This window comes from Epinephelus moara, chromosome 18 (assembly GCF_006386435.1).
Source record: "Epinephelus moara isolate mb chromosome 18, YSFRI_EMoa_1.0, whole genome shotgun sequence".
NCBI classification, from domain to species: Eukaryota; Metazoa; Chordata; class Actinopteri; order Perciformes; family Serranidae; genus Epinephelus; species Epinephelus moara.
Window position 1 is genome coordinate 9,758,924 of NC_065523.1, and position 20,022 is coordinate 9,778,945.

The window sequence follows — 20,022 nt, forward strand, 5'->3', positions numbered from 1 at the left end:
TGTCGATTCAATTAAATTTAATGTTACAATCGTAGCATGGGTTAATGTCCGGAGCTTGAGTTATTAGCGGCTCGGCCGCAGCAATGGGTCAGGCCTTACGATCGTGTTAGGTGAGTAGCCCGGCAGCCCAGCTAACATTTACAATTAGCATTGTAAAATGTAGCCAGGCTAAAACATCGCTCTCACTCACAGAGAAGAGTAGGAACGCTAGCGTTAGCTCCCGGTGTTAGCACTAGCCAGGATCCGGCGATGGCTCTAGCCGAGTCAGCTGCCACTGGCTACTGGAGTAACTTATAGCTATGGAGCGCTTCTACCAGCTCTTCTATTCACTGAACCTTGCCTCCATCTCAGCAAATATATTACATTTATTAAGTACCATCATCATTGAAGCAGGCAGGGGAATAGCTAAACACAGCAGAGACCGAGAGTGAGTGAAAGACATCCCTAACTGCTAAACATAAGTTTAGATGAGGCGAGTGGGGTGGGGGGTGGAGAGCAGAGGTAGAGGGAGGTGTGGCTCATGACACACTTTGTTTTGGTCTACAGGCGGTGCACAACAGCAAACTTAGCGGTGAAACGATTTCGCTTTTTGCCCCTTTAAGAAAGAAACTCAGTGTTCAGAGGAAGGATTAAAAAAACACCTAGTATTACTGCCTCGGGGTTGTATGCCTCTGCATACCAGTCAAGTTGCAGTTACAGTTTACATCCATGTCTGTCCAGACTCATGTGTAGCCATGACAGTTGACAATGCTTCAAATATGGATGCTGCTGTAAAGAAGCTACAAATTCTAAAACATGGATGCTTCACTCACTTGTGGTGAGCTAACTTGCAGGCATATGTCATAAGCGTGTCAACAATGTTTGTGTAATTTCTGTTACTGCCAGAGGATTTTATTGCTACACCCAGTGGTGGAATGTAACTACGTACCTTTACGTCACAGTTTAGTATGTCGTAAATCATATAAATGTCATTAAAAAAGGCATAGCATAGCATGTTGTCAAAAAAAATCATACAACATACAACCCCTTTGGAAAAAATATACATACTGAAAACAAGCTACAAAATTTAATACACATCAGCTGTATGGAAACATAAAATGAGTGATAACAGTGAGTCACATAAGACTAAATGGGAGAAAAGCAGTAACAGACTCTGTTTGTTGAAGTGTCAACTCCATACAAATACACTGCTTACAAGTTAATGGCAGCAATGCACAATTTTCCAAAGCAAAAGAGGAAGAAGAGATTTCACTGTTCTCTTGTTTTGGATTTCGGGGCATACCAAAATCTGCAAGGAAACTGTCAAAGTACTTATGTAGATGGAACCATGTTTCAAATGTATCCACATTAGTGTGTGTATGTGGTCTGAGATGTAGCTTGACTGAAATCACAGGTTAAAGGGAACAGACTAGTCCTGTTTTAACTCCCCCCTCATCTCCCCCTTCACACACACTTCCCATAATGCTGCCCCCACCCATTCTAGCCACCAATCCCCACCCGAACTCCAACAAGTACCTCCTTGTACCTACTGTGGGTCTCCACCCCACACACACACACACACACACACACACATACACACACACTGCCGGAAAAATCCAGTCTGTGCAGACACTGTAGCCTGATTGTACCCCAGGACAAGCTGCCGTTATCTTTATATTTAATTTGGACTCACAAACACACACAAACACCAGTGGTGGTGAGTTTAGTGGAAAGACACATTTCATCTGCCAGTCCTCCTCGCTTCCCCCTAATTGTGCAGTTTCTCTCTCAGCCTAAATTTCCTGACCCAAGGATGGGATGACTATACAAAGCACCCCATTACACTGGTGACAGATGCAGACTGTACAAGAGGCCGATATTGGCTTTACAATTCCAGCATAGTCTGTTGTTCTTGCATCTTTAGTTTGCTTCATTTGGTCCAAACCAACTGAAAAATTATCCATTGTTGCCTTTTAGTCCTGGACTGTTTCCTGTTCACATTGACTAATTACAAACAAACCGTAAACATGAAGTCACATTCACAGACAGGTAACTCACTGATTGATAGACTGATGGATCCACGTGAGAAATCAAATTTCTGGTAACTGACACCAAGTGATGCTGCACTTCACTGAACCATAAGTGTTTATATATATTCTCTGAGTTCATAAATATGATAATTAATAATCAAGATGATGTTGCTTCCTAAACAATTCACAATAAGCAGGTGGATTTAAAAGCAGTTTTTCATTTGAACTTTTGCTAAAACCACATATCTACCATTACTAAATCATGTTATTTGCCCGCTTTGCTTTCACATATCAAACAAACTGCACCAGAAATCTCTTGGAATCGAGCCATACCAAGGACCCCAAGTGTTTGTTTGAAATTAACCGAACAGATTCAGTGTGAAAGCATAGTGTCTCAAAACACCATTTCAGTCTTCTAGATATAGAGCTGGACAGTGATTGTATATAAACCAAAGATCAGTGTCAGTATTATGCACTTTTAACTGGGATTGGTGAGATTGTTCAAACTAAAATCTACTTGTGCATCCCATACACAAACTCCTGGATTACCCCATGAACCCCCGGCCCATCAAAAATCTCTGGAATGCCTCCAATCATCCCTTCATAACATTTATGAACTCCTTGGACCATCAGTAAGAACCCTTGCAGCCTGAAACCCTGAAACCACCAGTGCTCCTTCACAACCCTTAGAACCACATTAAAAAAACAAACAAATCCTTTTTAAAATGACCCATCATAGACACAGGTGTGAACAACGCTATGTTTTGGCTGTCTATTTGTTTTTAGATTATCAAAATGCGTGGTGCAATACCAGGTGTAAACAGGCTCTGAGATCTTCTGTAACTCCCATCTGGTACCATGGATGTACTAAGAGAAGTGGATATAGTATGGCAATTACACCAATTATATGGCTCAGCCAACACAAACACAAAATGGGTTTTGGATTTTCTGCTTGACCTTCACTTAACTGACTGCAAGGCTGACTCTGCCACATCACATCCACCTCCCAATAAATCCACATCTGGATGTTTATACCTGCAGCTGTTGTCATTGGGGTGGCCTTGTAGTGAGCTGGCAGCGCGGGACAGTCCCATGCGACTGAAGGCATGGTAGTGGCTGAGCATGGAGTCTGATAGGCTGGCAAGGCCATCTGTCTCCTCCTCATAGATGTTCTCCCAGTAGGCATGGAGGCCCAGGGTGCCTGAGTCGTATGATCCGAACAGGTAGGAGTCCAGCTGGTTGATGATCTCCTGACTGACGCTGGCCTCAAACTTTCTGGCAAAGAAGGTCGGTCTGGATGCTTGCTATGGTCAGAAAAGACAGAAGGAGACAACAAGGGGTGATTATTGTGTAATCAACCCTGACCAACCAGTATAAACTAGAATTACCACCCTGCAGTTGTATGCCTCCGCGAACATGTCAAGTTGCACTTACAGTTTACATCCATGTCTGTGAAAACATGTACTTAACATACATCTTCCTCCCGGCAGCACGGAAGATCTATACCATTAGCACAGTTTCAAGGTGGGCACCCAAGATTAGTGTCACCAATTCAGTATCTGACCAAATGTCTCCCCTTCTGTTCTTGAGATAAGATGTTGAGTAATGGCCAGAAAAGTGTTTTTGCAGAACATTATGGTGTCACAGTGACCTTGACCTTTGACCACCAAAATCTAACCAGTTCATCCTTGAAAAAATCGGGGAAATTTCACTCAAGGTGTTCTTGAGATATCATGTTCACCAGAATGAGACAAACAAGGTCACAGAGACCTTTGACCTATGATTACCAAAAACTAATCAGTTCATTGTTGCGTCTAAGTGAACATTTTTGCCAAATTTTGAAAAATTCCCTCAAGGAGTGCTTGATTATGGGGCAGTTGGATAATGGATGCAAGCTATAGACAGGCAGCTGAAAACATAATCCCTTGGGCCACAGCTTTCACTTGAGCAGAGGCATTAAATTTGTCAAAACATAGAGAAAGCAATATATAAAAAAGGCAGAAATGTATAACCCACAAAGGAAAAGTTTTAAAATCATGAAACAAAATAAGAGAAAATAAGATTAACAAGTTAAAACACACCCTTTGTTAAAATGAGAGACATCCCAAGAGTGAGAAATAAACTCATGCAACACATTAACATGAGTGCCAACACTGGCAGAACTGATTCAGGTTGTAGTGGCACTCATTTCTATTTTTCCAGCTGTGAAATCACTGAGTTACAGTTTATGCAAAGCAAAGAGTAAAAATGCAAGACAAATCTCCAGGAAGCAGTTCTGCCAGTTTTAATGCTTCACTTCAAAATATAAAAAAATTACAGGCTGGAAAGATCAACCAGTTTGTTTCAAAGTGTCACTACATATTTCCAACTGTGTCTCCGGGCTGAGGATAATGACCATCATGTAATCAAACAAACAAACAGCAGGACAAGTATTATCACACCCTCTAAATTGCCGTATATACAAACAATCCCTATATATTATCAAATATCCTACTGCCATTAATAGGAGCAAATATTTCCATAATTTTAAAATGTCTTTTTGAATGCCTCTTCTGTTAGTGTGGTGCATTTGATTTCAACATTAATGTATAATTCAACAACATTTTACTGGTTCTCTTCTAATGATTGGCTCTAATGTAATATTTTGATCACATTCCATACAACAATACTTTGAACCAGAAAATGTCATAAATTTGCTTCGACAACTTTACAGTACTTATAAACAATAAGCAAGCAAGCAATCTTCAAGCAGGACTATTCTCATTTATAATGCAGATTTATGGTTTTAACCTAAGAGTGGTAAACAAACTTCTGCACCTTGACAAATATGGGTCATGTTGAGAGTCCAGCAGCCAGCGTGGTAGGTGACTCTTTGCCTGAGGAGTTTATGAAACATGCTTATTCACTATTCTGTGTTTACATCTAACATACCTGCATGACCACTTAATCGGATCTGTACCAAAGAAAACTTAAAATAAAGCAGCCTCAGAGCTTGATGCGTCGTAGACATTCAAGTAGAATAACACTGCTGTAAAACTGTACCTAAATGCTGTTCATTAACACAGATTACGGGCTGATTCAGAGCCAGTCTGCTACTGATGCCACTGGGCCTTTCCACTGCTGCAGTTGGGGGTTAAATGCTCCTAAGTACCTTGTCACTAACTGTTGTGGTGGGAGAAAACAGTGAGGACAAAGACAGGCCAGTAAGTTCTGCAAAAGGACAGCTGCTGACGGTTTACAGGGCCGGCTCTCTCTACGTGTTCAGTACAACTCACTGTTTGAGCCAAAAACAACTTTGTATGCAGCTTTACACATGTGTTAACAGTCACTGTAATGAGTGACCTTCCCTTATGTTCATCATACCCAAACTATTTATATTCAACAGAGGAAAAGCTACGGCTTGAGTTTTTATTCATCTTATATTAAACCCAAACCTTAAGATACTATCACAGCAGTCCACAACTGCCTGGAAACAGACACACGCACGCACGCACGCACGCACGCACGCACGCACGCACGCACGCACGCACGCACACTCACAAAGAGTGGAGTCTATGGCCAACACAGTTTGACACATCAAACATCCTGGAGAACCACTGGATAAGAAGACCATGCCACTCTAATAGAGTTAAACTAACAAGTCTCACAACGGTCTAAGCCCAGCTCACGTTCCCTTTTAGTGGGTGAACAAGCCGACGCTTGGTGAATCCTGCATCAAAATGAGCGTGACAGGAAGGGAGAAAGAGAAGGAGCATGGCATGCAGTAGTGGGCCGCGGGACGGAGGCGAACTTGCGGCCGCTGCAGCAAGGGCACAGCCTTCATACATGGGGCACCCGCTCTACCGGGTGAGCTACCTGGTAAACCTACCTTAAAGGATAACTTCGGTATTTTTCAACCTGGGCCCTATTTCCCCATGTGTATGTGTGCGTATGATTCATAGGTACAACTCGTTCTAAAATTGGTTCAGTATTGAGGGAGGCAGATGCAGCCGGGAGCCGCAAACGAGCTAAAACGGTAATGGGGGCAAATGCGTCCCGTATAAGTTTGTGCATTAAAAGTGTTTTTTTCGCCACTGACCGGTTCAGATCGCCAGTGTTATCTCTGTAAATAGCATAGTAAACCTTTCCCTTACCTCTGGGCTGTGTGTGACGTCATCTCGCGAGAGCTTTGCTCTACTGTGTCTGTAGCTCTCTCTACTCGTGGGGCAGCCGTTTTCTTGAGGAAGAGGTGTTTCGGGATTGAATGTCTTCTCTTCTTCGGCTGGCCGTAGTCATCTTGGAAGAAGTGAGTACTGCAGACCCGATGGTCTGCAAGGCGCAGTGTCTGGACAGGAGTGTTAGCATCCATTTGTAGCACAACTAGCCACAACTTCAGCATCTCGCCGTCCGACAAAGGCAGCCTATGAAAGCTGTATGGGGTGTTGCGCGACATCCTGTTCTTGCAATTTGGACAAGCACAAACATGAACCATTGTTTTCAATTGATGCAGTAAAACTCTCAGCTGTACTCCGGGACAACCAGCGCCACTCTGAGCGGCGCTCAGCATGGCTCCTCTGTTTTCTTCCGGCAACAAGCAAAGCTCTCGCAAGATGATGTCACAGCCCAGAGCAAGTGAAAAGTAAGGGAAACGTTTACTATGCTATTTACAGAGATAACACTGGCGATCTGAACCGGTCAGTGGCGATAAAAAGCACTTTTAATGCACAAACTTATACGGGACGCATTTGCCCCCATTACCGTTTTAGCTTGTTTCACGGCTCCCGGCTGCATCCGAGTTGTACTGTTGTACTGTTTACCAGAAATTTTAATGTGACTGTAGGGTGGCCCTGAGAGCTCAAGGAACTGCAAACTGACCCTTCGCTAAGTCCCGCCTCTCAAGCGCAGACTGGCCAATCGTAGCATAGCATCGGCCTGCTCTGACAGGGGGGCCGACAACTGCACGGCTGTGCTCCATAGACTCTTGTCCAATTGTGTCAGAGTCACTTAATTTTCCACAGGTTTTATGGATTTTGAGCGAAACATTGTACCTGGGGCACATGTAGTAATGATACCTGTTATTCAGAGAAGTTGGAGGGAGATAATCTTTTCTCCCCCGCTCCAAAACCAAAATCAAACTCTGAAAAGTATAGGGTTAGCTAGCTAGCCACTTAGGGTATAGTTTTCTGAATGTATACAAATGCTACTTTTGCTGAACAAAGACCTGCCCTGCTTTACAGGAACCAGCTCTTTGGCTTGTCGGTTATCAATCAGTGGTGTTGGAGAATGATCTAAATGTTAAGAGTTTTGGTTTCTTTTTAACATTGTGATGGCATGTTTCAGATAATATAACAGATATGTGCTGTTAGCCTGTCTTAGCGTTTTGTTTATTCAGGGTTTCCCACTCATTCATTTATTTGCGGCGGCCCGCCCGTCTACTGCCACTTTTTGAATTTATGTTTATGGAGCTGGACCATTCATTAGGAGCACTGTTGGAATATATATACCATTCGGTTATTCATAGTTCCACACTCTCACAGTGCAGCGTATACTCTGGGCACAGACAGAGCAGCAGAACTTAAGGCACAGTCAAAGTGAAACTTAAGCATTCATTGCTGGGTCTAAAAGTTAGCTGTCACTCACAGACAGCTGCTCCTCTCATGCATTGATCTGATCTGATCAACTCTGATCAACTCTGATCAGACCGACTGATCAATTATTATATTATTACCTTGTGACAAAAAAAGCTCTACAAACTGCTGCTGAGGGAAAAATAAGCTAATGAAGAATTCCACCTGTGCTGCGTTCACGGACCCAAAAAACCTTGTGTGCTGTGTGCATAACTTTTTAGTGTCTTTTGGAAACAGTTTCTGTTGTGTTGTCAGCTTCTCATGGCACTTTTTTTTTAAAATGCTGTGCATGTGTTGTCAAGTTGGTGAAGACGTTACTTCATTTGCTTGTGTTGTGTGTATTTGCATGTGTTTTCTTGATTTGCAGTGCGCTGAGCTCTCAGGGCCACCATAGGACTGATCAAGAAAGACATTTTTGGTCTGTTATGCATTTATCTTAAAGACGTGTTAAAATACAGTATGTGTACTACTGCAAAGATTATGTTTTTTAATAAAGAAAAAATGTCATCCTGTTTTTTGAAAAGTTGAGGCTCTCTGATGTATCAATGATCAAGATTAACAGTATTATATATATATAAAACACTCAAAGACTCTTTACGTATGGGAAAAGACAAAATCTATCTGACAACCTTCTATGGAAAACCAAAGTAAGGACAAGTGAAATCATAGACACACACACTTTGTCATGTGGTCCAGTCTGGAAGAAAGAAGGGCGTGGTTTATGATGTCATCAGGAGGGTGTGACCTCACCAAACCAGCTCTTGGTGGGCCCCGGCTGCACCAGCGAGCCAGGAAACCCCAACGTAATGAGAGCCATGCGGACTGCCCAGGCTGCAGCGGAGCTCTTTATTCAGCAGCACAGTTTTATCTGTGTGGTTATTCTGGGGCTGTTACCTTACGATCTGTGTCCTTACACAGCTAAAGACAGCAGTGGCAACCACTAGTTACAGGGTCAGGAGGGATTTTTGTTTCCTTCATCTGAAGATCACAGGGAATTTATATAAAAGTGCCTTTACTGTATGTTCTTTACTCTCCCTAAAGGAGGTCAGCCAAATATGATTCAAGCAGCTGCCCTACTGTTGGAGCTGTTGAAGCTTTATTAAGTCAAGACTGAACAGATTTTAACCCTGTGAGTATTCTACTGTGGATTTTACTTTTTCTCTTTTTGGTTGTTTTAGTTCATTTTTTAATTTACGCTAGAGCAATAGTTTTTTCATTATTGATTTGTCTTTCAACTACTTCGATTTAAAAATGTATAACAGTCCAAAACCCCAAATTCACAAAGATATGAGATATATATAGATTTTTAAAGGCTCATTATACTAATATTAGGGCTGTAACAAGCAATCATTTTATTACTGATGAATCATTTGGTCGATAAAAGAACAGAAAATAGTGACAAATGCTGATCACAAGTTCCTAAAGCCCAAGTTGACATATTCAAACTGCTTGTTTTAAACACTAACAGCCAAGAAATACGTCCGACTTTACGCTTTTAGAGGACCAGTAAATATTGACATTAGAAAAGCTGGAACCATAAAAAAAAAAAAAGAAGGCATTTTTTTGCTTTAAAAAACAAAACAAAACAGGAAGATGAGTAATTGAAGGATGCATTTCATAATCTCCCAGAGCCCAATGTGACTTCTTCAAATTAACTGTTCCAATAACTTTACAATCATATAAAACAGAGAAAGGCAACAAACCCTTCAACATTAAAGAAGCCGGAACTGGGAAATTTGCTTGGTAAATTATGATTTATTGATTATTGAAATTATTGCAGATTCATTTTCTCTCGATTGTCTGATCCTTTTAGCAGTAAGTTGCACTTCTCCTCACTTTTTGGTTTATGTAACTTTAACTGGATCCTGACTCTGTACTGTGTGTTGGATGTTGCTGATCCTTTTTCTCAAGAACAATAAAAAAAATCTTCCTTTTTAAAAATCAGGTCTCCAGTTTATAAGAGTTCAAATCTAAAAGAGTCTCAACTGGTTACATACAGGAAAAAAAAGTGTGTCTATAGTACTGTAGATACTGTACAGTGCGTCCCTGACCCTTATATTCAGGACTCCGTCTTTCTAGTTGGCGAAACCCAGCATTATGATAATGACAACCTTACAAACCTCAGCGGCAGCTAGCTACAAAGCTCTAAAAATATCAACTGCCTCAAGTGTACAGCTGTTTCCAGGATCAGCTCTTCATATAGAAACCATCAGTAGCTCGACCACAGACGCTGTCTTCAGGTCTGTCGTTACAGGGAGCCAAGGACCGCCTGCCGTAAGTAAAAGCAGCACTGCTAATTTGTGAATACGAAGTTATTCTGGTCTCAGGCCACTGAGGCCCTGAGAAGGAAGGTTGGACAGTTCAGAGAGACTGAACACGATGACTATTATCTCTATAGATGTTTTCTACCACTCATTATATGGCTGCCACATGATCATGTTTGATACAAAAAAAAAAAAAAATCCAAAAAATGTTCTTTCATGTAAAGCTTACTGAGAATCTCAGTAATTACTGAGAAGTTGAAACTACATCTGTTATATATAGGACCCAATTTAAATGATCTATATCACATTGTCTGAAGTGCGTGGCACAAGTGCATTTAGGGTTTGTCCAACTCCACTTTGGCTATATGTTACATAATCTGGATGCAAAGTTAAGGCAAAAGGGGCAAAGCCGTTGTGTTTAGTCCCTTAAAAAACAAGGTGCGCCTCTACCTGGGGCATTGCTATTTACATGGCGGATTCGGCAAATAGGAAAAGCAAGCAGTTTTCTGCTGAGAGTAATGCAGTAAGAGCAGTAACGCCACCACAGAAAATATTGTGTGACATTTAATCACCAAAACTAAAAAACAGTAGCTCTAAACTTGACAGAGGAAACAGAACTAAACATTTAGCTTCCGAAATAATCAATGAAGCTACGCTGCTCTTAGTGCGTAAATGCACACAGCATCTCATTAAAAGGGAAGTTGGACAGCAGCTCTGCTCTGATCTCTGCTATGTAATGTGATAAAGGCCAAAATATGTCCTGCAACAGACGATAAGGCTTGCTGTTGTTTGCTAAGCTGATTATCAGCCTCCAACTTGCTGGATAAGGGGAGTGAGGAGTCAGCAGTCATCGACAATTGTGAATAACCACAAGAGGTCTTTAAGCATACAGTCATACATATACACACAAAATATGAGGCAGATTGGTCCAGTAGTTTTCAAAATAAGTCGCAAACAGACAGAAACACATACTCACACAAATGCACACTCATCCCCTGATCCCCTACAGGCTAACAATGCTAAAAACAGGATAACAATAATGTCTATAATAATATACCTCTGCCAAATTACTTATAGTGCGTTTCGCTGTTAACACTTCACAAGTCACAGGTCAGTGTGCCTCAGACAAATGCCACTATACTAGTGATGCAGAGCAGCACCACTAGTATAGTGGCCCTTAATCTTGGTCAGTAGCCTGATGACAGAATTTCAACCGACCTGATGCATTTGTTTAAGTGCTCAAGCAGGCAAACACATGCCTGATTCTTTCAGTATACATATATCCAATAATAATGTTCAGATTTTGTGAAATATTCAAAAGTGTCTAAAAACTTGGCCAGTCGGCCCAGAAAATCTTTTCTCACCTGGAAGCGTGGAAGGTCAGAGGGCTTGAAGTCGTTGGGTGAGCAGCCACACCAGTCCACAATATGCTTGTACTGGCATTTACACCCCAGTTTGCGGTTCCAGTTGGTGAGCCTCAGGTTGTTGTCCACCATGGTCTCACAGTGTGCGCTGTTCTCCAGCACGGTGTGGAAAAATGACTGGAGGTGGAGGCGAGCACAGGGAGACAGACAAGTTTATACACATCTTCCAATCTCAATAAAATATCTTATCTACAAACAAAATAAGACATAGGACTGAGTTATTTTTATGGTTTTAGACCGTTCTTAGGTTGTTTTAAAGGGACAGTTCACCCCTAAATATAAAATACATATTTCTCATTCTACCTGTGGCACCATTTACTATTTATCTAGATTGTTTTTGGTGAGTTGCAGAGTGTTGGGGATATCGGCTATAGAGAGGTCTGCCTTCTCTACAATATAATGGAACTATATGGCACTCAGCTTGTGGTGCTCAAAGTGCTCGGCCAGGACACTCTTGATAAAGAGAGAGTTTCCTGGTCTAGTAAAAGTTGAAAAAAAAAAAAAAGTTTAAAAATTAGAATTTAGAATTAAAAATAGAACAAAACATCCATCACAATTTGCAAAGTAATACACCAGTTTATTTTAGAGTAAAAAGTAAACACTTCCCTCTGAGATGTAGTGGAGTAGAAGTATAAAGAGGCATAAGAGAAATTCTCAAGTAATAAACAAGTACCTCAAAACTGTAATTAAGTAAATGTCCTTGTAGATGACAAATCCATTACAAGATGGATTATGCTGTTGATAATCATGTCCTCCTCTAGGGAACACCAGCAGACACATGCGCTGTATTTGTATCTTGAGTCTGAAGGGTTACTTGACTACGTGTGTGCGAGTGCGTTACCTCAGCAGGCAGCAGTGTGTAGGCGTAGAAGCGCTTCATGCTGCTGACCAGCTCGTCTTGGGAGTTGACCACATAGTCCACAAAGGGCCGGTTTAGCAGGAACCAATCGGAGCCTCCATCCACTGCAATGCCCTCTGGGATCTTGCGGTCCCCAAGACGCCACATGTGGGTGTCACACTCGTAGAAGAGACGGTCCAGACCCTGTTTACGGATGAAACTGAGAAGACACACAGACATCCAGTGTTTAGCTGATTACGCAAACTGACATACTGTATAAATACTTTCAGCTGAGACAGATTTACTTCCAAACTGTAGAGAGACATATGCACTGCATCTCTGTAAGTTAATTAGTGAAGACAAGCTTACTATTCAGCCAGTGATCAGTTACTGAACCCTGAAGTGCCCTTGTGACCAAACCTGAGTTTCAACCAAAAAAAAGACTAAAGTTTCAGCACTTAAATAAATCAATAAATAATAATAATAATAATGATGATAATAATAATAAATAAATTGCTTTAGCAAGAAAGACGTAGAAAAGAAAAGATGTCCTAACATCTTGTGTCCTTTTACTGGATTAACCTAATAATCTGTAATTTGGGGCATTTTTACTGACTAATTTTTGTGTTAATCAACTAATTGGCTAATCCATTGCAGGTCTACTTGTACATTGAATCTAAAAAGCAAATTAGAAGAATTAAAGGCACAAGGGTAATAACACTTTCTCGATAATTCAACTTGCACCTGATATTGCAGTTAACTAGGTATTAAAACACCTTCTAAATAAGTGCAAACTACTACTAAAATCTCAATTAAACTACAATTGTTTTTAATAAACCATTTCCTCATGAGAATGGCAATAATATCTTTACATTTTGTTCAAAAGTCTGCATTGAACTCAAGACATTTTCTTGCTTACAAAAAATAACATCAAAGAAAAAGAGAGAGAAACTGTGATCAAGAGACACAGAGAGCGACAGACTGTCTTTCTCTCGCTTACCGTGCATTGTCTCTGCCGTGAGATTTGATGAAGTTCATGTTACGGTACTTGGACAGGAAAGCCACCAGCTGGTCATTGGTTCTGAAGGGAGACAGCTGCTGTCAATCATCAACTCAAGACAATCAGCTGCAGATCTGACATCACACTGATAAACTCTGGTTACACTCATATGTCCCTTTATTGATTTATGGGGCAGATACAATGTTTTGTTTTTTTGTGACTCTAGCTAAGTGGTTGTGGTGATGGCAATGTCAGTCGATCATTCCACCACTTTAATCCACACTGAAATATCTCAGCAACTATTAGATGGATGGCCATTAAATTTGGTGCAGAGTGAAACATTCATGTCTGTCAATGCTTTTAACTTTCCAACTGTCATCAGGCCAAAAATTCCCTCTTAGGATGGAGAAATACTCCGGTAAGCCATGAAATACACAAGCAATGCACATTCCCAATAGCTGTTTTTTAAACAGTGCTCAAGAGGGGATTTTTCCCTTTAATGGATAAACATCTAGGCAGGATGCAATTAAATATTTAAACAATTCATGTCTTTCTTTTAAACAATGCAAAACAATCTTCCATTGAGGGGAATTAGAGTCCAAGTGACTCTATTTGGGACAGCTGGACCAGTTTATTCAGCTTCCTCCTCCAGCTGGGAGCAAACAGCTCCGCTGCAGTGTGGGGCCTGAAGTGGAGGCAACACATTCAAAGAGCCACTCCCTGCATGTAGTGTGAGCTGTAAGCACATGGCTTGAGCCTGCTGTCGTCCCAGAGAGTAGACAGGATAGCAGACAGACGGATCGCTTTGATTACATTTGATTACAGTTGTTAAAACGAACCGCAGGCATGCATGTGTGCGTTTGTGGGCATGTTTGTGTTCATCAGTTACTCACACACATTTAAATCTGACTGAGACTGCTTCAACATATGGTCATATATCACAGAAGATGCTTCTCATCTAGGATTTTTATTTTTATTTTTTTGCAAATTATGATCTTTTAAATTGTCATAGCTGAATTTAGACTATAGATACCTGAAGGAATAGTTTGCTTATTGATGACAGCACTCTCATATCCCTATGATCAATTTGAAGCTACAGCCAGCAGCCAGTTAGCTGCCAGCACCTCTAAAGCCCACTGATTAGTATGCTATATCTAATTTGCACATAATGTGTGTACAAAAAACAAAGTGTAATGGGAGGGCATTTGCTAAACTATTTCTTGACTGCGTCCACTGGTGGACAACATATTCAGATTCTTCACTTCAGTAAAAGTACTAATTCCACACTGTAAATATAGTCCACTTCAAGTAAAAGGCCTGCATTCTAAACCTTCAAACCTTAAGTATGAAAAGTTAAAGTATTCACTGTGCAGTAAGATATTCCCAGCTGTTATAAATGATGTTTTTGGATCAATATTACTGCTGCATGGACCTCTTTTAGCTCAGTGGCTGATCTTCAAAGAATCCACTTGAAACTACTTCAAATAATGTTGCATTGTTTAATCTACAGCACTGCATTATATTCTATAGGATATTTGTTTGTAGCTTGGGTGATCCATGAGAGCAGCAGATTTCTAAATAGTTAGTTGGTTTTTAAAGAGTTTATTAGCTTAAGAAGTGGGAGAATTAAATTAAAAAACACCTCACCCTTTAGTTTATCACACTCACACACATTCAAAATAAACACATCGGAGATACATGGCTTTCAGTGGACAGGAAGGGGATGAGAAACTGTGATATGAAAAGCAACGAAAGCTTTTCGCTCGGTCAATAATGTTGCAGTTAGCATTGTAAGCATCGTAAGCTGCTGACCACTGGCTCAGCCGGCTCTATGTTGAGAACTGTAAGCGGAAAACCCTAGCTCAGACTGAATCATACATATGCTCTGAATGTCGTATAGAGCTCCATTAAAGGTGCTGGTAGGGGGATTTTGTTCGAATTAGACAGGTTAGCTGTTTCCCCCTGTTCCCAGTGTTTGTGCTAAGCTAGTTGACTGGAGTATCAGTCTTCTTATATAAAGCCTGATTTATGGTTGAGCTCTTGACAGAAAAAAGTGTCATTAGACACTTTTCTTTTATGTTGCACCAGTAGAATTTGGTTATGTTGCGCACATTGTCATATTTTGTCACACAATGTGATTGGTAGTATTACTATCATTGCAATGGAGATGGCAGTTTTCAATCTACACCATTCCCACCTGCATTCAGCGGCTCTGTCCACAGAAGCAGCCGTCTGTCAGCAGCAGCTACTGCGGAGCTGAGAGGACAGCAGCCAGTCAAACTGCCTTCACCAGGCTGACTGACAGCAGACATTAACACAACCAATATATTTTTCATGTCAGCTCCTCAGGAAGACATGTATTGTACTGTTTGTATAGACTAATTCACTGATTTCATTTCCTAACCCTCCATAGCAAGTGAGAGGAATCTGCCGCTTACAGACAGACTGGGAGCTGATGCATGTAACGTAGATACGTTACTGAGTTAAAAATATATACAGTAGGATATCTGTGTGATTAAACAGTTGTCTGTGATTAAGCATTACTAAACGTGACAAAAATAGACTCTGAGTATAATAAAAAAAGTGCAGGGGGTCTGGATTACCATGAAAACAGCTTAAAACCTTTCACTGAAGCATAAATTGAAAACGATGTCCGACAGTTTAATTTCTGTCGAGCAGCACTTATGAAAAGTGTCAAGCGCCCTGCCATAAATCAGGCTGAATACTTGGACTACTCCTTTAAATTCCCTTTATTTTTCACTGTCTACAAGCTTTATGCAGGCATTTGCTTTCATGTAAAAGTATAGCCAATATTATACCCACTGCTAAAATCAGTCTGTCAGATGTCCGATCCTCTGAAGGTAGCTGCTTTTGTGTTTGATATTTAAAATGTTTGTGTGACCTTCTCTTGACAAAGAAACATACAGTGGCTACACACACACACACAGACGCACGCGCGCGCACACACACACACACACACACACACAAACACACTTCCATTGACTCACTCTGCATGTGCGTCAGTGATGTCACAGCTATCGATGGTGTTGTGTAAATGCTGTGGATGTGCTATGGATTTTAGCTGGAAGGGTGTTCAAACAGTCACTTTGATGGGAGGACAATAAATGGATTAGTGTGCTTGCGTTTGTGTGTTCTTGCATTTCTGCCCTCACAAGAGTAGAAACACATAGAACTTACAACGCAGACTATTTTGTAAGTCTTCAGAGACTGGAAGAAGAGGAAGTTTAGTGTTTAGCACTTTAAAAAGAAACACACTTTGGAGGAAAAGGTTAGTTTGGGAATAGGATTTGAGTTCGGGGTCAAGAATGTAGTAAGGTTTAAGCAATCAACTTTATTTTACCTAAATTTAATTAAGCAGCAACACGAGCTGCCAGAGGATCTTACATGTTGTAAACAAACCCCAGCTTAACCCGGTCATATCTAAACTCCTTAACTGGAAGCAAAACAGAGGCACACCTAAAATGTCCATAAAACCTGCATGCATACACAATCATGTACATTAAGTACAAACGTTTGCTAAATCTAATGGACATTTACAACTGAGAGTTTGTTTGTGCTTCCAAGGAATTTGGTTTAGATAATATGGTTAAATTGGGGACTTGTTTAAATCCTGTTCTCGGCTTCAAAGCTGTCCAGCGGTGTCACCAAATTCCTGGAGTTTAAATGATTAGTCATGTAACCATAAAATTTATTGGTTTATCTCTTTTTAGCTTCTCCAACGTGGGGATTTTCTCTTCACATTACTGTTAATTTAATATTCTTTAGATATTTGAATGTGTCAGTTTACATTCTGGGAAATTGGACATTTCTCCATATTTAAGGGACCCTTACCCTTATCAGATTAGTCCTGAATGATGCACCACCATTGGCTATAAATGGGCCGACGGAATTGTACTAATTTCATTGATTTAGAATTTGATCCAAGTGCTTCTTTCTAGAGCTCATTGTTTGCTCAAATGACTTATACATGACTGTCGAGATCTAGGAGCTCCATAGAGGTCAAAGCAAGCTCATATGTATTTCTCCATTTCTGGAACACAGCTGAGTTCACTAACACTCAGCTGCAACTGGCCCATCTCTGCTGGCTATCTGGTAAAAACACAACCACCTGGACCTCAGCCAAACACAAGAATGACCTCCATAAACCTCTACATGTTACTTCTTCACTGCTGCAGCTACAGCGAGCGAATCACCAGTCAATACCTCCGCTGATCACAGCCAAGCTCTTTCCTCAACAATACAGATCCCATTTAAATCCCCAAGCAGCAAGACAGCCATTAACAGGGCTCTGCTTTCATAGCTATAGACTCCCAATCCATTCAGAGTCAATGCGCTTGAGGTCTATTGGCCACGTAACCTGATCCATAAGACCTTAAACAAACCAAACAAGGCTTTAACAAATCAATGTGCTGTGTGTTTGGATGAAACTTGACGTGATCGATAAATCTCCTACAGTCGTCTAGAGGGATAGAAAACAGGGAACAGTGGAGGGAATTTTCAACCAAACCTTTCCGAATTAAAGAGTCTGTTCCAATTATAACATTTTGGTTTAAGTTCAAATAGAAAACCTGCTAAGGGCCATTTTTGTGCCGCGTTAGTTTTTAGTATGGTAACAACTGGTCGTGTGTTTCTGTTATCTGTGAAAATGACATGAAAACATGAACAATGAAGAGGTGACCCCACAGCTGCTTCCTCTGCTGACCCAGTCTCTCACCTGATGGGATAGTCTGCAGCACTGAGGTTGATGAAGAAGTCCCAGGACCAGTCACTCATTTTCAGAAGGTCCTCCATGCTGCGTAGGTACATGGTCAACAGGCTGGCGCCGCCCCAGATGGTGGACATCCGCCAGGAAGTCACCCGGACGTTGGGATACTGGCCAGCCAGAGACAGGACCTCTCTGTGGAGGTAGTTTGACCTCTGAGAAGGGTAGAGAACAGAAGAAGATGAAGGGTTATATTATTATATATGTTATATATATATATATATATAAATATAAAATTTGTCCTGTATGGTTGTCATGTCAGTTAAAGAAATATTCTGATTTAAGGGATAGTATATCGGTAAGTAATCTGTACAGCTTTGTCCATCTTATTTACATCTGTCACTATTTTTCTGGCTCTGGCTTATTAAGATGATGTCCCCATTTGTAATGCCTCACAAAAAAGAAGTTGTTGGATGCTTCTGACACAGAATGAAAGTCAGCAGTCTCACCAGGTCTACATGGATGTAGTAATAGTGCGAGGTGTGGTAGATGGCTTTGAAGAGACGATGGAACTGACGAGAGGCTCGGCCATGGACGACCAGGACGAAGGCGATCCGGGCCGGCACGACCTGGGCAGCATCTGAGGGCTCCTCATCCCACTGTACATTCACATTAGCCTTACCTGGACAGAGAGGACAAGGTCTTCAGCTCATGAAACACATACAATTTTATATCAGTTAATGTGATTTAATTTAATGATGCTTTTATTGATGTGTTCATGTCCTGTTGAAAATACAGTTCATGTCAGCAGGTGGTGAGTACAATTGGCAACCATTTAAGAAGTCTTTTTGTTAAGAGCATTCTTTGGTTCCAGCTTGTTCAGTTGGTCTGACAGAAAAATTCCATTTGAAAACATCACATTGGGCTCCACGAAATTACAAAGTGCAATTTCCACAGTTTTCTGACTTTTTATTGAATATTTAAAAAAATCGTGGCAGCCCTCCTGCGGTCCAAATGTAAACTGTAATACATTCATTGAAACAAAACAGACCTAATCAGCAATTTTCAGTGCACATTATTAGTCACACATCTGAAAAGAGAACAGCAAGGCAGACACCACTTGTTGCATTATTGCTTCTTGGTTGCAAGACATCACTGTCACTGTGAACCCTGCTCTCCACTCCGTCACTTCCATCTTTCCTGGAAAGATTGTGCTGTCTGTGGCTGGCTGAGCTAAATCTGCCTCTTGTATATACAAACCCTCTGACAGCCTAATGCTTCTCCATCATCACGCTAAAGATGGCGCGGGTTGAGGCCTGCTTGGCCTAATTAGTGACCTTCCCGGGTTGTGGGGCATGCTGGGATTGCGAGTTTGAGGAGAAATGACTGTAATCAGGCAGCTCAGTAGAGCGCTGCTGTGCAGACAGAGGGAGGCAGGGGGAGCGATGTCGTGCATGGACAGGGATGTATACTTATGTCTGCATGAGTATAGATGCACAGAACTTTGTTTCAACAACCCTCTTGTTCTCTTTAACAGACTGAGCACATGTCAGTCAATCTCAAATGTCAAACCAAATCATCTTTCACTGCTGCTTGAGCCTGTGGATATAATGACTAGTGTATCATCAAAGCAACCTATAATCATATAAATTAAACCTCAAACGGCTCAGGGTGGTTCCGAAAGCACGACTACAAGTAAATCATTAGTCAGCCCTTCTAAAAATAAGATTACAAACTGCTTGTCTAATTGGGGTGTAATTACGTTGGTTGGGTATCATCCTTGCAGTGTCCATCCATGCTTTCCCTGAAAATAGAACTGGAAACAAACTGGATGCCTCTTCATTGGCTCTGGCACGTGCCGGGTTAAAAATGCTTCCCAAAGGATAAATTTAGGAAAAAAGAACATCTTTGACTTTTTGCAACCTGCCACTTCAAAGCAGCCGCATGTTCGCCCAATTCCTTCGCTTTCTGTCTTTCAGGCTGTCACCCTTTCATTTGTTGACTGGCTCAATCACCAGCTATGTTACCATGAGGGGATGAATCAGTCCTTAAATCATAGGTTAATACACATAAACCAGCTATGCACAATAACTCTGTGTGCTCATATTCTGGATAACACCCATAAGTATAGACTACATTAACCTGGAAATATGCTAAA

At 41.1% G+C, this 20,022-nt stretch overlaps 1 protein-coding gene across 1 annotated transcript in view; it reads right to left on the reverse strand.

Moving 5' to 3' along the window:
- Nucleotides 1-20,022, reverse strand: part of LOC126405696 (xylosyltransferase 1-like) — a 49,178-nt gene that overhangs the window by 10,584 nt on the left and 18,572 nt on the right. The window contains exons 3-8 of the mRNA XM_050069562.1: nucleotides 18,374-18,546; nucleotides 17,877-18,079; nucleotides 13,142-13,222; nucleotides 12,145-12,361; nucleotides 11,244-11,420; nucleotides 3,045-3,313 (exon numbers count right to left, since the gene is read on the reverse strand). Coding sequence (XP_049925519.1) covers nucleotides 3,045-3,313; nucleotides 11,244-11,420; nucleotides 12,145-12,361; nucleotides 13,142-13,222; nucleotides 17,877-18,079; nucleotides 18,374-18,546 — 1,120 coding nt within the window. The remainder of the gene's footprint in view (nucleotides 1-3,044; nucleotides 3,314-11,243; nucleotides 11,421-12,144; nucleotides 12,362-13,141; nucleotides 13,223-17,876; nucleotides 18,080-18,373; nucleotides 18,547-20,022) is intronic.